Raw genomic sequence first — 17,731 nt, forward strand, 5'->3', positions numbered from 1 at the left:
AAGACGAATTTTGCTGTTTCTTTTCTTTCTTTTTTTTTTTTAAAGATTTTATTTATTTATTCATGAGAGACAGAGAGAGAGAGAGAAAGGCAGAGGGAGAAGCGGGCTCCCAAGGAACAGGGAGCCTGATGTCGGACTCGATCCCAGGACCCTGGGATCATGACCTGAGCCGAAGGCAGACGCTTAACCATCTGAGCCACCCAGGCGCCCGCTGTTTATTTTCTTATATATGCTGCATAAAGAAGGAAATGTAAATAAATAACAAATACACATGTGCAGATTTTGTGTATAAAGTACTGTGCTAGGGGTGACAGTGATCAAAAGGGACAGTTGACAGCCAGGGTCCTTAAGAACATGGATTCTAGAAAAGTAGCAATCCAAAACTGAGTGAGTATCATTAAGTGCCCAGGGAATGGTACGGTATAAAGACTAAATTTTACAGGGGCTAGGGAGGACCGGAAAACCCAGGACTGCTGATGCTGATAATGAGTTTACCTTAACAAAGCCCTTACTGTACCAGACAATGTTCTTCATGCTTGTGTACAACCTTATTTCATCTTTGCAACTATGAGGTAGGTCCTAGGAATATATCAGAATATGGCCTTGGCCTCAGCATTCAATCGACATCTGTTATTCAGCTTCAGCTTCAATCTTCAGGCCTGAATTTCTGCCTGGTCAATAATCATGTGGTCACAGGGGTGACCAACATATTTCATTAATGTAACAATGTGAGAAATAAGGAAATGAAGCATGTTTGAATTCATCATCATTATCTGAACATGCCCCTTCAGAAACAGGGAAGCATTCTTTTTTTTTTCTTTAAAGATTTTATTTATTTGTCAGAGAGAGAGAGCGAGAGAGCACGAGAGCATAAGCAGGGGGTGTGGCAGGCAGAGGGAGAAGCAGGCTCCCCGCTGAGCAAGGAACCAATGCGGAACTCGATCCCAAGACCCTGGGATCATGACCTGAGCCAAAGGTAGATGCTTAACTGACTGAGCCACCCAGATGTCCCCAGGGAAACATTCTACATGTAAAGTTTAACGGAAATCTCCTTGTGAGCTTTATCTCTAGAAATGTTATCAGTGGCAGAAGTATGTTATTTTTTTTTGGAAGAATACAATATAAGCATGAAACATTAATCTTACATAGAAAACAATTACAATGTACAACTACAGTTCTTAAATAGGATTAGTTAACTGCATTACTAATATTAAGAGTACATTAAAAAAGAACAGCATATACTTTTTTTTTTTAAGATTTTATTTATTTATTTGAGAGAGAGAATGAGAGAGAGAGAGAGAGCACATGAGAGGGGGGAGGGTCAGAGGGAGAAGCAGACTCCCTGCTGAGCAGGGAGCCCGATGTGGGACTCGATCCCGGGACTCCAGGATCATGACCTGAGCCGAAGGCAGTCGCTCAACCAACTAAGCCACCCAGGCGCCCAACAGCATATACTTTTTGAGCAAGTGTTTCTCAATATTTTTAAGTTGTAATAGGCATACTATATTCTACTTCTAAACTCTATATGATTGCGTGGTGTGCTCATAACATTAAATGGAATAACCTTTAGAAACTATATATGCACCCTTAGCAGACTATGGTCTCTAAATAACATATTTCACTAAAAGGAATCAGAGCTCCTTCTAGAAATAGCTGATCTGGAAAGGGGAAAAGCACAAGATGAGCCTGGAACGTCCTCCCATAACAGTAAGCAAGGAAGCATCAAAGACCACTGGGATTGTGTCAAAAGGACTCAGGAGCCAATGGGAAGAGGCTTCCACCAGCTAAAGATGAAACAATTGGAGTATCAATAAGAATAATACTCACAAATGGATTGAAACACAGGAAATAGGTTGAAATCCCTGAGTTCATATTTTAAAACATAATTTCATTGGTCACCTTTGCAGGTTATAAGAAAACCAAACGGAAAACTAGTAAATAAAGGGAAAGAATCAAGCATTTAAATTGCTTTCCCCATATGATCTACAGGGGTCAGCACAACCTTTTTTGTACTGGGCCATATCTTTTCAGTTCTGTGGGCCAAATATAGACTCAATGGCAACTACTCACCTCAGCCCTTGTATTGCAAAAGCGTCCAGAGGCAATATGCAAACGAATGAGCCTGGTTGTGTTCTAATGAAACTTTATAAAAATAAGTAGCAGGGGCGCCTGGGTGACTCAGTTGGTTAAGCGACTGCCTTCGGCTCAGGTCATGATCCTGGAGTCCCTGGATTGAGTCCCGCATCGGGCTCCCTGCTCGGCAGGGAGTCTGCTTCTCCCTCTGACCCTCCCCCCTCTCATGTGCTCTCTCTCAATCTCTCTCTCTCAAATAAATAAATAAAATCTTAAAAATAAATAAATAAATGTATCTTTTAAAAAAACAGTATAGCTGATAGATGAAGAAGGAATGACACAAATAGACTATCACCATTTTGAAACTGCTAATGAAGTAATGGATGTGAGTGATGATCATTGGTGGCTGCTAATTTCACAGACAACCAGACCTTAAGTGTTTCATAATATAAAGACACCATTTATGAAAGAGACTTTTAAAAATAAATTAAAAAGGAGAGAGAAAAAGAGAGAGAACCCTGAAGCTTGATCAAGAATCTAAATCCAGGGAACTCCCCCTACTTGCTGGATGGGATGCTGCCTGAATCATAAATCACTTAATAAAGCCAAATAGATTTTCAAATTAAAAAAAAAAAGAAAAAAGAAAAGAATCTAAATCCAGCTAACAATCTTCAGGAACTACAACGGACAAAAACATGTTACAGGACATCACAGGGTTGCATTTAACAAAATCCAGTCTGCGAGGAACTCCACAGGAGTCATCAGATAAAAACCTAAAAACCTAATTAGGAAGTTATTTACATCCTATGAAGAGTGCAGAGTAGAATGTCAACTTTGCTACCTCAATATTTCACAAGATTTCAAAATCATGTACCACACTTTCATGATAAATCACCTATGATCCAGGCATAATAAAGATGATGAAAACTATGAAAATAAGAAACTGTCATAAAAAAAAAAAAACAAAAAAACCCCAACACTCATTTTTTTTTTGGTCCCCCATGGACCAAAAAGATCTTGTTCCTTCATCTTACTTAGTATTCACAAATATGCAGTAGAGCATCACAGAAACAATCTAGGCATTTATAGAGTTGTAAAATTATCATTCTTCCACTACAATGTCAAACTTTCAAAATGTGACCATCAATTTGGCCACTACAAAGTAATAATTGTTTCTGGCAAGAAACATCAATGGATACTAAACAATGGATGAAAGTTTGATGAGAAACGGGTTATTTACATAGTCACAAAGTATCTTCCAACAAGACACTTATTAACTACAAAGAGAAAAAATAGTAACTTCCTTGGAGAACCCTGGCAGACATCATTTTTACCAAGTGATCAAAATTAACATCAACTGTAGCAGGAAAAATAGATGGTGCCTCATGAGAAGCAGAGAAGGACACAGTAGCAACTACGTAGTTTTCATGCCTAAAATATAGAACCTGAATCTATTCATGAAGAAACATCTGAAAAAAAAAAAAAGCAGAATTCAAGGTCCTTCTACGAAATAAGTGCCTGTAATCTTCAAAAGAATGTAAAAGACACAAGACAAAAGATCTGTTATAGACTGAAGGACACTAAACAGATACAACCAAGTGTAACACATGACCTTGGCTCATCCTGGACACCTCCCCCAAATTCGTTTTTGTTTTTGGGGGTTTTTTTTTGAAGATTTTATTAAGTAATCTCTACATCCAATGTAGGGCTTGAATTCACAACCCCGAGATCAGGAGTCAAATGCGCCATGGACTGAGCCAGCCAGGCGCCCCCCAAATTCTTTTAAATGTTTCTTTGGCTCCAAAAGACAGTTTAAAGACAAGTAGCAACATCTGAATAAGGTCTATAGATGAGACAATAGGTCTATGTTAATTTCCTGATTTGATAACCACATTGTGGTTATTGTCTTTGGTGTTAGGACATACGCGTGAAGTTACCTAGGAGTAAGGGAGCACTGTATTTGCAACTTACTCTCAAATGGCTCAGAAAAAAAGTTATGGAAAAACAGAAAGATAAAGAAAATACAGCAAATACTAACGTTTGGGGAAATCTAGAGGAAAATACGTGGGAATTCTTTGTACTATTTTGTACTTTCTCTATGTCTGAAAATATCTCAAAGTAAAAAGTTAAAATTAACATATATATTCCATATATATGAACTAACAGTACATATATCATTCTGTTGAGAGCTATTTGATTAAGAATTCACACAAACTGGCAATTCTGTTACAGTGATATGTAACTCTTTCCAAAGGTAATTGATAAGCATATAAATTCAAAATCTGCACTAAGAACTGAAAGTTGATATGCTAATTACTTTTGTTGAAGCATTTCTGGTCCTCCTGTGACTATACCATTTAACCATTTCCTATAAAGATATTTTCAAATACTGCAAGAAAACATCCACTTATTAAGATACTGGTTAAAATTTTTGGCTGCTAAACATCTTAATAAAGTTGTAATAATACTATAAATTATCTGGATGACATTACTCATTTCTTTTTATATCCCAGAAATTCATTCTATGATGCATTTAGTTTTAGTCTTGTGCAAATCCTGGTTTAAAAATGCAGTCTATTCAGCCAAAATGTTAATTCAGTAACCTTCAAATACACCATTATCCCCATTTTGCCAAAGAGCACCCTAGGGTACCGGGGCACAGAGCCAGACCAGGGCTGGGCTGAACTTCAAGGGGAAGCCAACTGTGGCCAAACTCAAGTCCCAGACCCCTTGAGCCATACTGCCTGCCCAAGGGAAAGGAGTGGCCTGCCAGCAGGGTCTGCTCCTCTCTCTCTCAGGCCTTGGGCTTTTCTGCACAGCAAGTTCTTCTCTCTTCCTTCAGTGCCAGGCAAAAGCAACTGCTTTTAAGGGGCTCTCCCAAGCTCCAGTTGCTCTCACCATCCCAGCCCCTTCCTGCGTTAACTCTCCTTACGAGAGCCTTGCCATCATGATCCATTTCCCACTCTAGAATTCAGCACCAGAGTTTCCCTCCCTGACAAGCATTTTATTTGTTTTTTTTTGTTGTTGGATTTTTTTTAAAGATTTTATTTATTTATTTGACAGAGAGAGACACAGCGAGAGAGGGAACACAAGCAGGGGGAGTGGGGGAGGGAGAAGCAGGCTTCCTGCCGAGCAGGGAGCCCGATGTGGGACTTGATCCCAGCATCCTGGGATCATGACCTGAGCCGAAGGCAGACGCTTAACGACTGAGCCACCCAGGCGCTCCCTGACAAGCATTTTATAACAGAAAAGCTTATGTTGTAAAGTGTTTTCATGTCACGTATCTTTAACATGCCTACTCTAATATTCTACCTCTCCTCTCTGCGGTCCTCCTAGAAAATAGTTCAATAGATAATATAATTGATAAGCAAAGACTATATCCAATTTACATAGAAAATAATATTCAGGGCACCCGGGTGGCTCAGTCATTAAGCGTCTGCCTTCAGCTCAGGTCATGATCCCGGGGTCCTGGGATTGAGTCCCATATCAGGCTCCCTGCTCAACAGGGAGTCTGCTTCTCCCTCTGCCCCTCCACCCACTTGTGTTCTCTCTCTCTCAAATAAATAAAATCTTAAAAAGAAGAAGAAGAAAATAATGTTCAGGGGTACCTGGCTGGCTCAGCTGGTGGAGCATGCGGCTTCTGATCTAGGGGTTCTGGGTTCAAGCCCCAGGTTGGATGTAGAGATTGCCTGAAAATAAATCTTAAAAAAAAGAAAAGAATATCCATGCATGCACAAGCAAGTGGGACTTGGTCAAGAGTAGGAAGCAGGCAACAGACCAAGTCAACAGATGCATGTGACAGTATTTTATATCGTGGTATCTAAAGAAACAAGTTTACCACCTCAAGATGTGAGAAGAAAAACACAAGGGAAATCGGAGGGAATCGATTAAACAGAGCTGCAGAGCACAGAAAAGCAAAGAAAGATCGAGAGCAATGTACACTATCTCTGAAACTGTAAAGAGACCAGCCATTAAAGCTCTGACTACCCCAGGCAGGGTAGGGATTAAAAGTGCCTGGAAATGCCACCAAAATGAATACAGACATGTTACTCCTCACTCCTCTTTAACTTGTACACACCATTTCTTTGTGCTTCGTTCCAAATGGCATTTTCACACGCATTTGGTGGTCAACTCTCAGTAGAGGGGCACTCTAGCACTGTGGCTGGAACGAAGGCTCAAACACTTTCCAGAGGGGGGACTCTGGGCCCCTCACTTAGCTCTGTCTCAGCTTCCTCCAGGATAAAACAGATCATGAGAGCAGACGTGCAAGCATCCAATTCAGTAACAGTTGTAAACAGTGTGATATAGTGCCCCGGAACACTGCAGGTGCCTACAGGGCTGTTTTTTAAAATGTTGATGTTTAAATATTCATGCTGTCAACATCTGACAAATGTCTGTGAGTCACTTATCATGAGTCAGGTGTTAGGGTTTAATAAAGAAGTATTTTGAGGTGTACTTTCTCTGTAGCACTGCGGAGCTCATTGTAGATCCCCCTGAGTAGTGGAGAGAGTAAAGCCCAATGATGCAACTGAGCCCTAGTCCGGTTTCCATCCTTCATAACTGTTTGATCCTGGCCAAGCTCACAGTCTCCCTGAGCTTGTGCTCCTCGGTGGGCTGGATGCTTCCTTCCAGCTCGGAGGGCTCCAAGGGTACCTAGGCAGGGTCCTTGCAAAAGAATCTCAGGGAGGAACACCCAACCCCTAACAGGTATGTATTATAAATCCATCTGACCTTAGCAACCTCGATTTATTCTTTTTGGAATTTATGAGGAAGAATATAGTCCCAAACATCAGAAATCACTACTGCCAACAAATCTGGACTTGTAAACTGATCAGCATTTCATACCACTTATTCCTATTTCTTTTGTTTTTTCTTCCTCATTGTTAGATCTTTTTTTTTTTTAAGTAAGCTCTAGGGGCGCCTGGGTGGCTCAGTCGGTTAAGCATCTGCCTTCGGCTAAGGTCATGATCCCAGGGTCCTGAGATAGAGCCTCACATCTGGCTCTCTGCTCAGCGGGGAGCCTGCTTCTCCCTCTCCCTAATGTTCCCCCTGCTTGTGCTCTCTTTCTCTCTCTCTGTCAAATAAATAAATAAATAAAATCTTTTAAAAAAAAAAAAAGCATCTGCCTTCAGCTCAGGTCATGAGGCTCAGGTCATGATCCCGGGGTCCTGGGATTGAGCCCCGCATCGGGTTCCTGCTCAGTGGGGATCCTGCTTGTGCTCTCTTGTGCGCACTCTCTCTCAAATAAGTAAATAAATAAATATCTTTAAAAAAAAAAGTAAGCTCTATGCCCAACATGGGACTTGAACTCACGACCCTGAGATCAAGAGTCACACGCTCCACTGACTGAGCCAGCCAGATGTCCCTAGATCCAGCTCTCTTTTTAATCATAGTTACTATCTCTCATATTTATGTCTTTCTGTTTTCCACACTTTTTTTTAACAGATGTTCCTACAAATAATGGCCCCATTCACTGTATGAGGTATAAGACATTTATCTCACTAAGATTTAGTGTCTTGCAATACCCAGATTTCCAGAAGGGCTTAGCTAGAACCCCAAGTGCCTCCCCACGTTCTATCAACCATACTCAGAAGCCCCTCCTGTTAATCTTTCCACCATGCTATTGTTTTCAGAAAAAGACCACCTGAAGGATCATTTGGGAAGTGAAAGAAAAAGCACTGAGTGACCTGAATCCTAATTTCAAACAATCTTCCACCCACACCCACACCCACACATGTACATACACACACACCCACACACACCTACACACACAGAGAAAGGGGAGTAGGAAGGAGACTAATACCTTCTCTACAATTCTCAAAATAATTCTCTGTGTAAATGTTTAGTATTTATTTCTTTATTAGTCAACTTACTGAAATAGTTATAAATGACTGGCACTGATTTTTAACTTAGAGAGCTTTAAAAAAGCAACCAATTTATACGTTATTTTATAAAATAAACAATACAGGAATAATATTTGCACGCTTCGTTCACCAGAGCTTGGTTTATTAACCAAACTATGTTGTAATACAAATTGCAGGGGTAGCAAGCAAGTTCACGCCTCCCGCCTTCTTCTACACCAAAGACACACTTGTGTATTCTTCCAGCCCTCATCGAGTTCAACAAGGAAAAACTGTCCCCAAGTTCAAAAAAGTTCTAATGTTAGTAGATAGCCACTTTTTCTCCAAAGAGGGTATACGTGCGGTGGTGAACTTCTGGGGGCCGCCCACTAAAGGTTATGTAAGTCCTCCGGAGTACAGTCCTCTAGAACAACTTAAGCCCCAGCCACTCACTTCGACAATTGTTTATTTGGGAAGGTGCGTTCCCAGGTCCAATTTGTAAAGTCAGAACAAATCTACCCACCCTCCACCCCAACCGGTAACTCCCATCAGGATTTTGGAACTGAAAAACAAAGGTCAGCCGTCCTCCCAATGGGAGGAGTTAGTTACATCAGGCGTGTGAGTAGTCAGTCACAAGGGTAGAACAGGAAGACCTAGACTTTAAACTCACAACCAAGTTCAAATCTTTGCGCCGTCAGTTACCAGTGGTGTGACCTTGAACAAGACACTTGACCCCTACCAGTCTGCTTGCACAGCAGCAAAATGGGAATAGCAACTACCTACTTCCTAGCAGGTTAGAAGCTATGAGAAATATTAAGGATTTATTTTTTCATTTTTTAAAGATTTTATTTGACAGAGAGACACAGCGAGAAAGGGAACACAAGCAGGGGGAGTGGGAGAGGGAGAAGCAGGCTTCCCGCGGAGCAGGGAGCCCGATGCGGGGCTCGATCCCAGGACCCCAAGATCACAACCTAAGCTGAAGGCAGATGCTTAATGACTGAGCCACCCAGGCGCCCCATATTAAGGTTTTAGAAGCTACTGCCAAGTGCTTTCCAAATGGGGTGGAGCTGTTAACACCCTTCAGGAACAGCAAATGAGAGCCCCCACTTTACATTAGCCACCATTTAAAAGTCATATTAAGATAAAATCTCTGGTAATTTGGTGTGGGGGGGGATTCTTTTCCTTATTAGCATTTTTTGACTACCTAGGAGGTTGAACATTAGTTTCACATACGTGGTTGTTATTTGTAGTCTCTTCTTTTGGGAATTTTTTGTTTATATTTATTTTATGGTTACTTTCTACAATTATGGTGAACACCTGGGGCCTTGTTCCTCTTGAATGAAACAGATTTCTTTTCTTTCTTTTTTTAAGGATGTATTTGTTTATTTGAGAGAGAGAGAGAGCATGAGCATGGAAGGAGGGGCAGAGGAAGAGAATCTGGAAGCGGACTCACCGCTGAGATTTCTAAAATGCTATAGCACAGTTTGAGAGTATGAGTGTGAGTTCATTTCCTATCCTGAGGACTCCAAGTAACTAAGTTATCACCCCTTATCACATCCACAAAAGCTCCTGAAAAGAGCCATGTTTAGGAAAACACTTTCATGGTTTTACTTTCAAACTCTGAAATGTGTTTCTAAACTAATTGTTCATCTTCCCATGAAAATCTGTAGGCTATATACATAATGAAAAGATTTAAGATTCTGAAATTTATTTTAGAGCCTTAAAGTTATCTGGCAATGGAGGTAACTCTGAGCATCTCTAACACCTTATGAGTCGAAGAAAGAAACTCTACAGCGCCCCAGCGTTGTTCACTCAGAACATACGGTACAGAAGAAAAGGCGAGTCACCTTTATTTCCCTTGTGTTCCCTTCATTCCCAAATGCCAAGGTTTTGGAAACTGCAATTTATTTCATCGTCCCTGAAATCCAATCCAGTTTGAGAGGAGATAATAAAGCATGGGACATATCAAAACCTCCTCCAAAAATACATTATCAGGCTAGCCCATTTGGGTTGTTTTCTACATGCTTTTAAGCATTCAGTCCTTTCCCATCCCAATTATTTATCACATCCCAGTATCTGCCTCTGACAGCAAATGAGTTGTATTTTGATTCCCATCTTTATCCTCCTTCAAAATCAGCCAGCTGCAGACATTAAAATGAGGAAACATGTCCCAGGTGTGTCCTATCTCTCAATCAACTCACAATGTTTCATTATTTAACATGTAGCTAAAAGGTTCCCAAAGGTTTTGGGTTTTCTCATGGGGTGCGGAGGAAGGGCTTGTACTGCCAAAATGTCCAGAACCTTCACCCTAGCCAACTGGCCCTTGGTTTGAGAACACCAAAGCTATCTAGCCATCCGATGCACTGCCCCTCAATTTCTGCCCAACTCAGCCTCTGCCTTTCTCCACATCCTCATCTTCAACTCCAGGGCTCGTCTGTACAATTGGGAGACCATCTACTGCTGAGCGTCCTCTGTCACTGAAACAAGACTGACTTCTTCCCAGTTCTAGTCCCATCTCTTCTTCCTCGTGTCTTCTCCCCCATTCATCTTCCACCCTACCCTACTGCCCTACAAACAAGCTCCCACTCCAGCATCCCAAATAGACTCTTCTCCACGGCCCATGGCTCTTCCTTCCCTCTTCTTGCTGCAGCCAAACTTCTTCAGTGGGTTGTCTGGAGTCTGGTTTTCAACATCTTCCAGGTTACGGTAGACAGAAAATGTGTAAGGTACACAGGGGGAGCGTGGGAAGGCTGCCCGACACTGTGGGAGTCTGGTCTGGGGTTCTGGCTGAGTAAGGGATGGGCCACTCCCTGGGACCAATCCACAGCACAGCACCCAGGCACCCAACTGGGAAGTGCTGAGGTAGTATCTCTCTGCCTCCCCATCTTTATCACCCCCACTTGCCTGGATTACTTGTCTCACTGGGCACCAATAACTTCCTAATTGCTAAATTCCCAAAGCTCCTCTTTACTCCCCCATCTTCTTATCCCCTCTCTCTGTGGCATCTGATGCTGAGGACCAGCTTCCAGGATGTCACAGAACCTAGGCACGCCTCTTACCTTGGCAAGGGCTCCTTTCCATGCTGCCTCAGTGACTTCTTTCTTTGCTCTGAGCATCCTGTCCCTTCTTCTCTGGCTCCCTTGCATCATCCGGTTGCTGCAATTTCAACTGTCCACTCATCATCCCCTCAGACCCCGTGCGTCTCCAATGAAACTCAGGCAGTTCCTCCAAACGAAAACCCCTCACAGCCTGTGTGAGCTCTGCTATTGCCACAATGGTCACTGAGCATCTGTTCAGCATGGGGCAGGCAAAGATGGCGCACCAGGGCCCCACCTGGAAGAAGTCATTCCCCCAGGTTACCAAGGCTTAGACGGCGAGAATTAACTGTGACATCAGCCACTTTCTGCCTTCACTTACTACCCCTCCCTGCAGAAATTCAAGCAACCATTCCAGTCTCTCCCATCCTATCTTTCCTTTCTATTCAGATACTCTTGGGCACTTTTCACCTCACCCCGGACTCCTAGGAGTCTCCTAACCCTCGTAGCTCCTTCCAGGTCCTCTCCCTCCAATCACTATGCTCTAAGCACACATACCAGTCACATCACTTCCCAGCATAACTTTCAATGGTTCTCTGCTGCTTCTTGATTAAGACTGGATTCCTTCACTGACATTCAAGGCCTCCCATGCCATGACCCCTCATCCTTCCAGGCAAATGGAATAACTTGTATTACCCCCAACAGCCCTGAACTTCTGGCCTTTGCACTCCAAGGGCTGGCTTCTACCTCATGATTGAGGTTTAAAGAAGACTGTACTGTTTAAGTTTTTATAATTAACAAGAAATCACTTTGAATTAAAGAATGACCGAGTTTCAGGGACTAGTTTAGGTTTGGGGGGTTTGCTTTTTTTAGATTTTATTTTTAAGTAATCTCTACACCCTATGTGGGACTCGAACTCACAACCTCGGGATCAAGAGTCACATGCTCTACCAACTGAGCCAGCCAGGCACCTCAGGGACTAGTTTAAAACAACTTCCTCTCCTTATGTTCCTTGATCATGCTAGCCCAAAACAACTTTTCTCTTCTCTTTCCTCTGAAAATTCTTTTCTGGACTTTGTTGACTCTTAACAAAGACTTCCTATTAGAGTGGTCTGTGTTCACACTACTTCAATATTTAGCCCTATAGGGCAAAGCTGGGTCTACTTCATCCTCTTTCCCACGGCCCATGACAGGTCCTCAGGAAATATCAGATGAAGTTGAGGAGTTGTAAATTAATCTTAAGGGTGCCAACCTAAATTTCTCCAGTTTGGCAAGTAAAGTTGATTCTAAGTTGGAATATAAGTAGGAGAGTTGCATTACATAGATTTGGATTATTGCAGCTTCCAACAAGTTAATCATTTAAATTATTTTTCAGGTCGCAATTTTTTGGGTAACTCTGCACATCACTGTAAAGGCAGGAACACTCTGTTAAAAGTTAGATTTTTGTGTCCTAGCCTACTTTCTCCTCCAGAATTCCATGAAGTGAGATCAATAAAGAATGAGTCCAACCTATAACTTTCCAAAAGTAAAGCAAGTCAGGCATTCCCCTCCGGATCTGCAGACCTACCCAAAGGAAAAAGACGGACAGCTTTCAGGTTCCCTCCACAAACTCTGTCACCATTTGTCACCCCATCACCCCAGCAATCCAAGTGCCAAAACTGCAGCAACTCAGGCAGGGCCCCTGCAAAAACTCGTTCCATGTAAAAAAACCCTCATTAAACCCTGAGTTATATTTAGAAAAAAAAAATGGAACAGAAGTTATATTTAGATGAAATGGCTTTAAAGAATTTTACCAAAAGCAGCATGTTTATACCGATCTTCCCAAAGAAAAGGATTTACTTATTCACTTTTACATACAATTCCTAAAGACAGACCACTTCTCTCTGTACACAAAGATTTCTGCTGGGGTTCCTTTGTATCAGGAAGGAAGCAGGAGCATCCAGGATGCTAGCAAGACTGGCCATGGGCAGCGGTGGGATCCGAAGGACTGAAAACAAACACACATTTGGAGAACAGAACCATTTCCTACAGAAACCTTAGTTGAGCTGGTGTGAGGAAGGTGCCAAAGGGTGATGCTTGAGCTGCATGATAGTAGCTCTTAAATGCAGAAATTGGACCCCAAAACCATAGACTCCCTTGGCAACTCTACCTAGAACTGTTCTTCTCCAAAATGTTGTCAGCACTCACGTAATGGTCCAACTCCTCTCTACCAGCTCCTAGCTAAGTCACTGAACCACATTCAGCATTTTCGTTTGGGCTCTTACTAGTCTTACACTATTTTTAACATCCACTTTCTTCCGCGTTGGCTTACGTTTTCCTAACAAAAAACCAGTCACCGGCACCAAGGTGGTTTAGTAAACTTGTGAAGCCTTTTCATGAATGAATGTATAATTTCAGGGTGCCTATTTGAAAGAGTAAAAGATGGTTTGTGGCACTTATTCATCTCTTCATAGGCTACAGGGTCCCCAGGGCTCCGGAGGAGAATGAATCATGGCTTGGAGGCTTGGCACACACCCCAGGCTAAGGGGACCTCTTCTCTAAAGAGCCTCAGGAAGAGGCCACTTCCCAGCCTCCCAGCCAAGCCAGAGTGCAGGGCAAAGGTAAGGCATAGGGAAGAGAAAGCCAAACTGTAGGACGGGCCAGCCCCCGGTCACCCCAGCAGGAATTACGCCAGGGGATGAGGGTGTCGCAGCCCTGCTGCTTGCTATTCCTAGGGTCAATTAACACCCTGAGGATGCCCCAGCCAATCCCGACTTTGGTTGTGGCTTGGTATTTCCAGAAAGTGTGAGAGCAGCATAGAAGTGAAGTCATCCAATTTTATACTACTTAGAGGCTTTAGAGGAGCAACGCCTAAGGTCGTGAAATGTAGTAATAAAACAAAAAAAGACCTGGGATGCCAAAAGAGAGACCAGATCATATATTCCGGGCACCCGGCCCCCACGTCAGCTGCTCGCCCCCACCCCTCCTCTACCCACTATCTACATTCATTTTACCAGGATTGGACCCCAACTGAGGGCCACTTTGTCTGCACCTACAATTTGCCCACTGTGAGAATCAGATTAATTATAACAATATAATCAACCACAGGAAAAGCATCATCTCAACCTTACAGTCCAGACAATCAAGTGCTTAAGTGTTTCCTCACTTGCTTTCCTAAAAACCCATGATGCTCAAGGATAAGGTAAAAAATTAGTAGGTTCTATGGAGCTCATCTAACAGCAGGAAACTTCCCCGGCACATCAATGAACTTTGTAACCAGGCAGGCCTAACACAACTATGGGCACAGAAGGGGCACAGAAACTACAGAGAAACTGAACTTCTGTCGGGGCAGTTCACCAGGGGAACAAGACTATGTATGGGAGTGGGACAGGGCACACTTAAGTTCCTTCTGAAAGGCTGCACGCAAGAAGACTTGAGTGTCCCTGGAGGCTTAAAAGGAGGACAGTGACATGGGCCCAGGCCGGGAACGGCTGCAGGAATGAGCAGGGACAGTCAGAAACAGGCAGGGAAAGAAAGGTTGGCTTCTCCGAGGAGGGCTCCAAAATTCCCTGGCAGGCCTGGATTTAGTCATCAGGAATCCCCAGTACCAGCGAGAATCAGCCTGTGGAAGTTCTTAGGCAAAAGAACATGTAAGGTGGAAGAAGGAAGGAAGGAAGGGCAGTAGAAGATGGTAGAAGGAAGAAAGAAGGGACAGGACGCAAAGAGAAAAACTGTCCCCCTGGAGCTCTTGGGGTGGGGGTGGGGAGCAACAGATGAAGACAGGCAGTTGTCAGAGTCAGGGTTCAAAGAGGAAGAATCAAAACACCCTAAAGAGAATTGGGTGGGTGGAAGGAAGAGCCTGCTTGAGGGAAATGATTGGTCATATCTGGGACATTTCTGGTGACTTTATCTGCACCAGGACCTGGATCAGTGCTGATTCATGGACCTTAATGCCTCCCAGACTCCTCTTTCCAGACATGTAATGGTAAATGGAAAAATGGGACTGTGTTAGCATCACCCTCTCGCACACAAAGTGACAGGGACCTGAGCAAAAAGTGAGCTTTCAAAACCCTTGCAGAACTGAGCTACATCTGCGCACAGGGAAGGGAATCAGTGGAAACCTAAACGAAGTCCCTGCAGCTTGTTTTGCTCAACTTTTACTTCACCCACTTTCAATATGAATGAGAAAAGGCACCAGTCAGATGCCCGTATCCAGCTTATATTCAGGACTTCCTGGGGTGCTCCAAAGCAGGGACAAAGCGGCGGGGCCTTCCTTCCCTTCTTGAAAGGTTAAGGTGTGTGGTCCCACGCCCCTCTCCCCAGGTCAGAGCCCCCTACCTCCACTGCCACATCCCTTCCGGCCAGGAGAGCGCCTCCACTGAACCCACAGCCATGCCTCCACTCTCCACCGACCCTGTACCACGTCAGCAGGCAGCGCCCATTCATCACCGAGCACTTCTCAGGCGGCCCTTCAATTACGATCACTATTTAAGGACAGCTTAAACAAAAAGTGAGTTTGTTGGGCCTGCTCCTCAGGCGCCAACAGCTCCCGCCCCCGAATCAAGAACGAACTGGCGGGCACTGGGAAGCAAAGAGAACCACCAAGGCGCGCGTGGCGCCCAAGGGACGACGCGCAAGAGCCTGACACACAGTCACAGTAAGTAGGTGCTCACCGAAGATCTGCCATCGGACCTAGCACCTGGGCAGTCGGTCCTGGGGTGGGGTGAGGTGGCGGCTCGGGGGACACAAAGGCCTCGCCGGCCCAGGGCTGCGCCCCTCGCGACGCGGGGGGCGCGAGTTTAGGGCCAGGGAGGGGGCGATGGAATCCGCCCTCATTTGCACGTCGTCTGGGGCCCGGTCAATTTGCTTAATCACGGCTCTAAATGCCAGCGCACAGCACACAATGAGCGCCCATTAACAGGTTTAAAGTGTCGCAGCGCTCGCTTTAAATGAGAAAAGCCGGCAACAAAGGGGGAAAAAGCCAAGTTCCTCAACTTGAAGAATGCCTCGGGTCACCCTCCAAATCATCTAGGCGAGTTTAAAATCCCAAGCTCCACAGAACAGTTGAGGCCCCTGCTCGAGGGCTTGGGGGGGGGGGGGGCGGTGGGTGTGAATAATCCGCCACGCATACTGGGTTTCTTAGGAACCAACTCGGAGCCGCTCAGTGAAATTGAAGTCGGGGGCAACGTCGCCAACCCAGCTCCCCCGGCCCATTGCCTAACTGCCAGGGAAAGCTGACGGATTTCCAGGAAGGAAAGCGAGACCCCCCCCGCCCCCCGCGCCAAAAAAAGCCGGCACAAATCCAAGTTTTCCTTTACTGCCAGCAAAGAATTTTGGAGGCCAGGGAACACCCCCAGAAGTGGACCCCAAAGCCTCTCCCCAACAGAAGGGGAAAATGTAAAGGAACTTTACTTTCATCCAGACACTGCCCAGCGCAGCCTAACGCTCGGCCGCCACAGAACAGTTCAACTCCGCAAACATGTTCTGCCCAGGATCCTCCCGGGACGGCCCCATCCCCCACCCCATCGCCGAGCCCGGGTCGCATCCCGCCGGCCCGGCCTCCCACCCGCCCGGGCGCGGCCCGACAGGCACTCACCGTGCGCGCTCCTCCGGGAGACAAGGGTCCGTTGGAGAGGTACGGACTGCTCAAGTCCGGGATCATCAGAAACGGGTACCCAGGGTACGGGGGGCCCTTAAAGAACGCGCCGTCCTGGGGCCTTCTCACTGCGGGCAAGACCGAGGCGGGGGTGAGGCCCGGGCCCCCGGGACAGCGCGGCGGCAGGGAACCCGGGGCGGGGACCGCGCTCCAGGACGGCTGTCGCCGCGGCGGGCGGAGAGCAGGGGCACGGCCACGGGGCCAGGGGAACCGTGGGCGGCCTGAGCTGAGACGCTGGGCGCAACGGGGCCGGAGACTGGGGGCTGCCCCGACCCGCACGTACCTTCGGCGAAATAGTCCCGCGGCTTCTGGAAGGCGTCCCGGGCGGGCTGCGGGCGCCTCTCCGCCTGCGGAGGAGACACAAAGGCGAGGGCGGGTGAGCGGGCGCGGGGCCGGGGTCCCCCGGGGTCGGCCGCGGGAGCCTCCTTACCTCCGAGTCCGAGCTGCTGCTCTGGTTCTCCGACTCGTTGACCAGGGACGACTTGACCTCGTCCAGGTCCCGCTGCGCGGAGGCACTGTCGCTGCTCGGCTCCTGCTCCTCGCCCCCCTCGTCTTGGAAGGGGATCAGCTCGTCGTTCGCCCCGAGGTCGTCCCCTCCGCCGGCCGCCCCGGCGCCCGAGCCGCCACCGCCGCCGCCGCCTCCCCCGCCGCCGCCGCCGCCGAGCTGGGGCATGGTGGGGCCGTGCGGGCCGGGGCCGCCGCTCTCGGAGCCCCTCGCAGCCCGCGCCCGGCCCGGCCCGGCCCGGCGCCCGCCCCTCCCTCTCTCCCTCCCGCTCGCCGGCCCGCTCGGCTCGCCGCCGCGGCGGCCGCAGCAACAAAGTTTGACAGGGCGTGGCCCCGCGGGAAACGGGCCGGCGCGGCCGGGCCGGGGCGGGGGCGGCTCGGCTCGGGCCCCTCCGGCAGCGCCCAGCCCAGGGCTCCCCAACTCGCCGCCGCCGCCTGCTCCGCCGGGGCGTCCCAGCGCCTGGCCCGCCGGGGAGGGGCGAGCGGCGGAGGAAGGAGGGATCGCCGGTCTGGGCAGGGGGGCCGGAGGGAGGAGCCCCGGCTGCAAGCTGACACCCGCGCGCCTCGCGGAACCCGGAGAGCTCCGGCGCGCACACACTCACTCGCATTCACACTCGCACACCGCTCACTCACACCTTCCGGGG

At 46.6% G+C, this 17,731-nt stretch overlaps 1 protein-coding gene across 1 annotated transcript; it reads right to left on the reverse strand.

Moving 5' to 3' along the window:
- Positions 1-3,078: 3,078 nt before the first annotated feature.
- On the reverse strand, positions 3,079-17,298 carry LOC115938860 (uncharacterized). Its single transcript, XM_031022943.2, has 3 exons — positions 17,014-17,298; positions 16,867-16,930; positions 3,079-16,651 (listed from the first exon to the last, which is right to left on the reverse strand). The coding sequence occupies exons 1-3, from the start codon at positions 17,254-17,256 to the stop codon at positions 16,242-16,244; spliced, it is 717 nt and encodes a 238-aa protein (XP_030878803.2). The 5' UTR covers positions 17,257-17,298; the 3' UTR covers positions 3,079-16,241.
- Between the last annotated feature and the right edge of the window lie 433 nt (positions 17,299-17,731).

The sequence above is a fragment of the Leptonychotes weddellii genome, chromosome 10 (assembly GCF_054177405.1).
Source record: "Leptonychotes weddellii isolate Sample4059 chromosome 10, ASM5417740v2, whole genome shotgun sequence".
NCBI classification, from domain to species: domain Eukaryota; kingdom Metazoa; phylum Chordata; class Mammalia; order Carnivora; family Phocidae; genus Leptonychotes; species Leptonychotes weddellii.

Coding starts and splice junctions, on each gene's coding strand:
- LOC115938860 (XM_031022943.2), bottom strand. CDS start 17,256: ATGCCCCAGCTCGGCGGCGGCGGCGGCGGGGGAGGCGGCGGCGGCGGT. Junction 16,931..17,013: donor GCAGCAGCTCGGACTCGGAG/GTAAGGAGGCTC, acceptor TCTCCTCCGCAG/GCGGAGAGGCGCCCGCAGCC. Junction 16,652..16,866: donor GCGGGACTATTTCGCCGAAG/GTACGTGCGGGT, acceptor TCTTGCCCGCAG/TGAGAAGGCCCCAGGACGGC.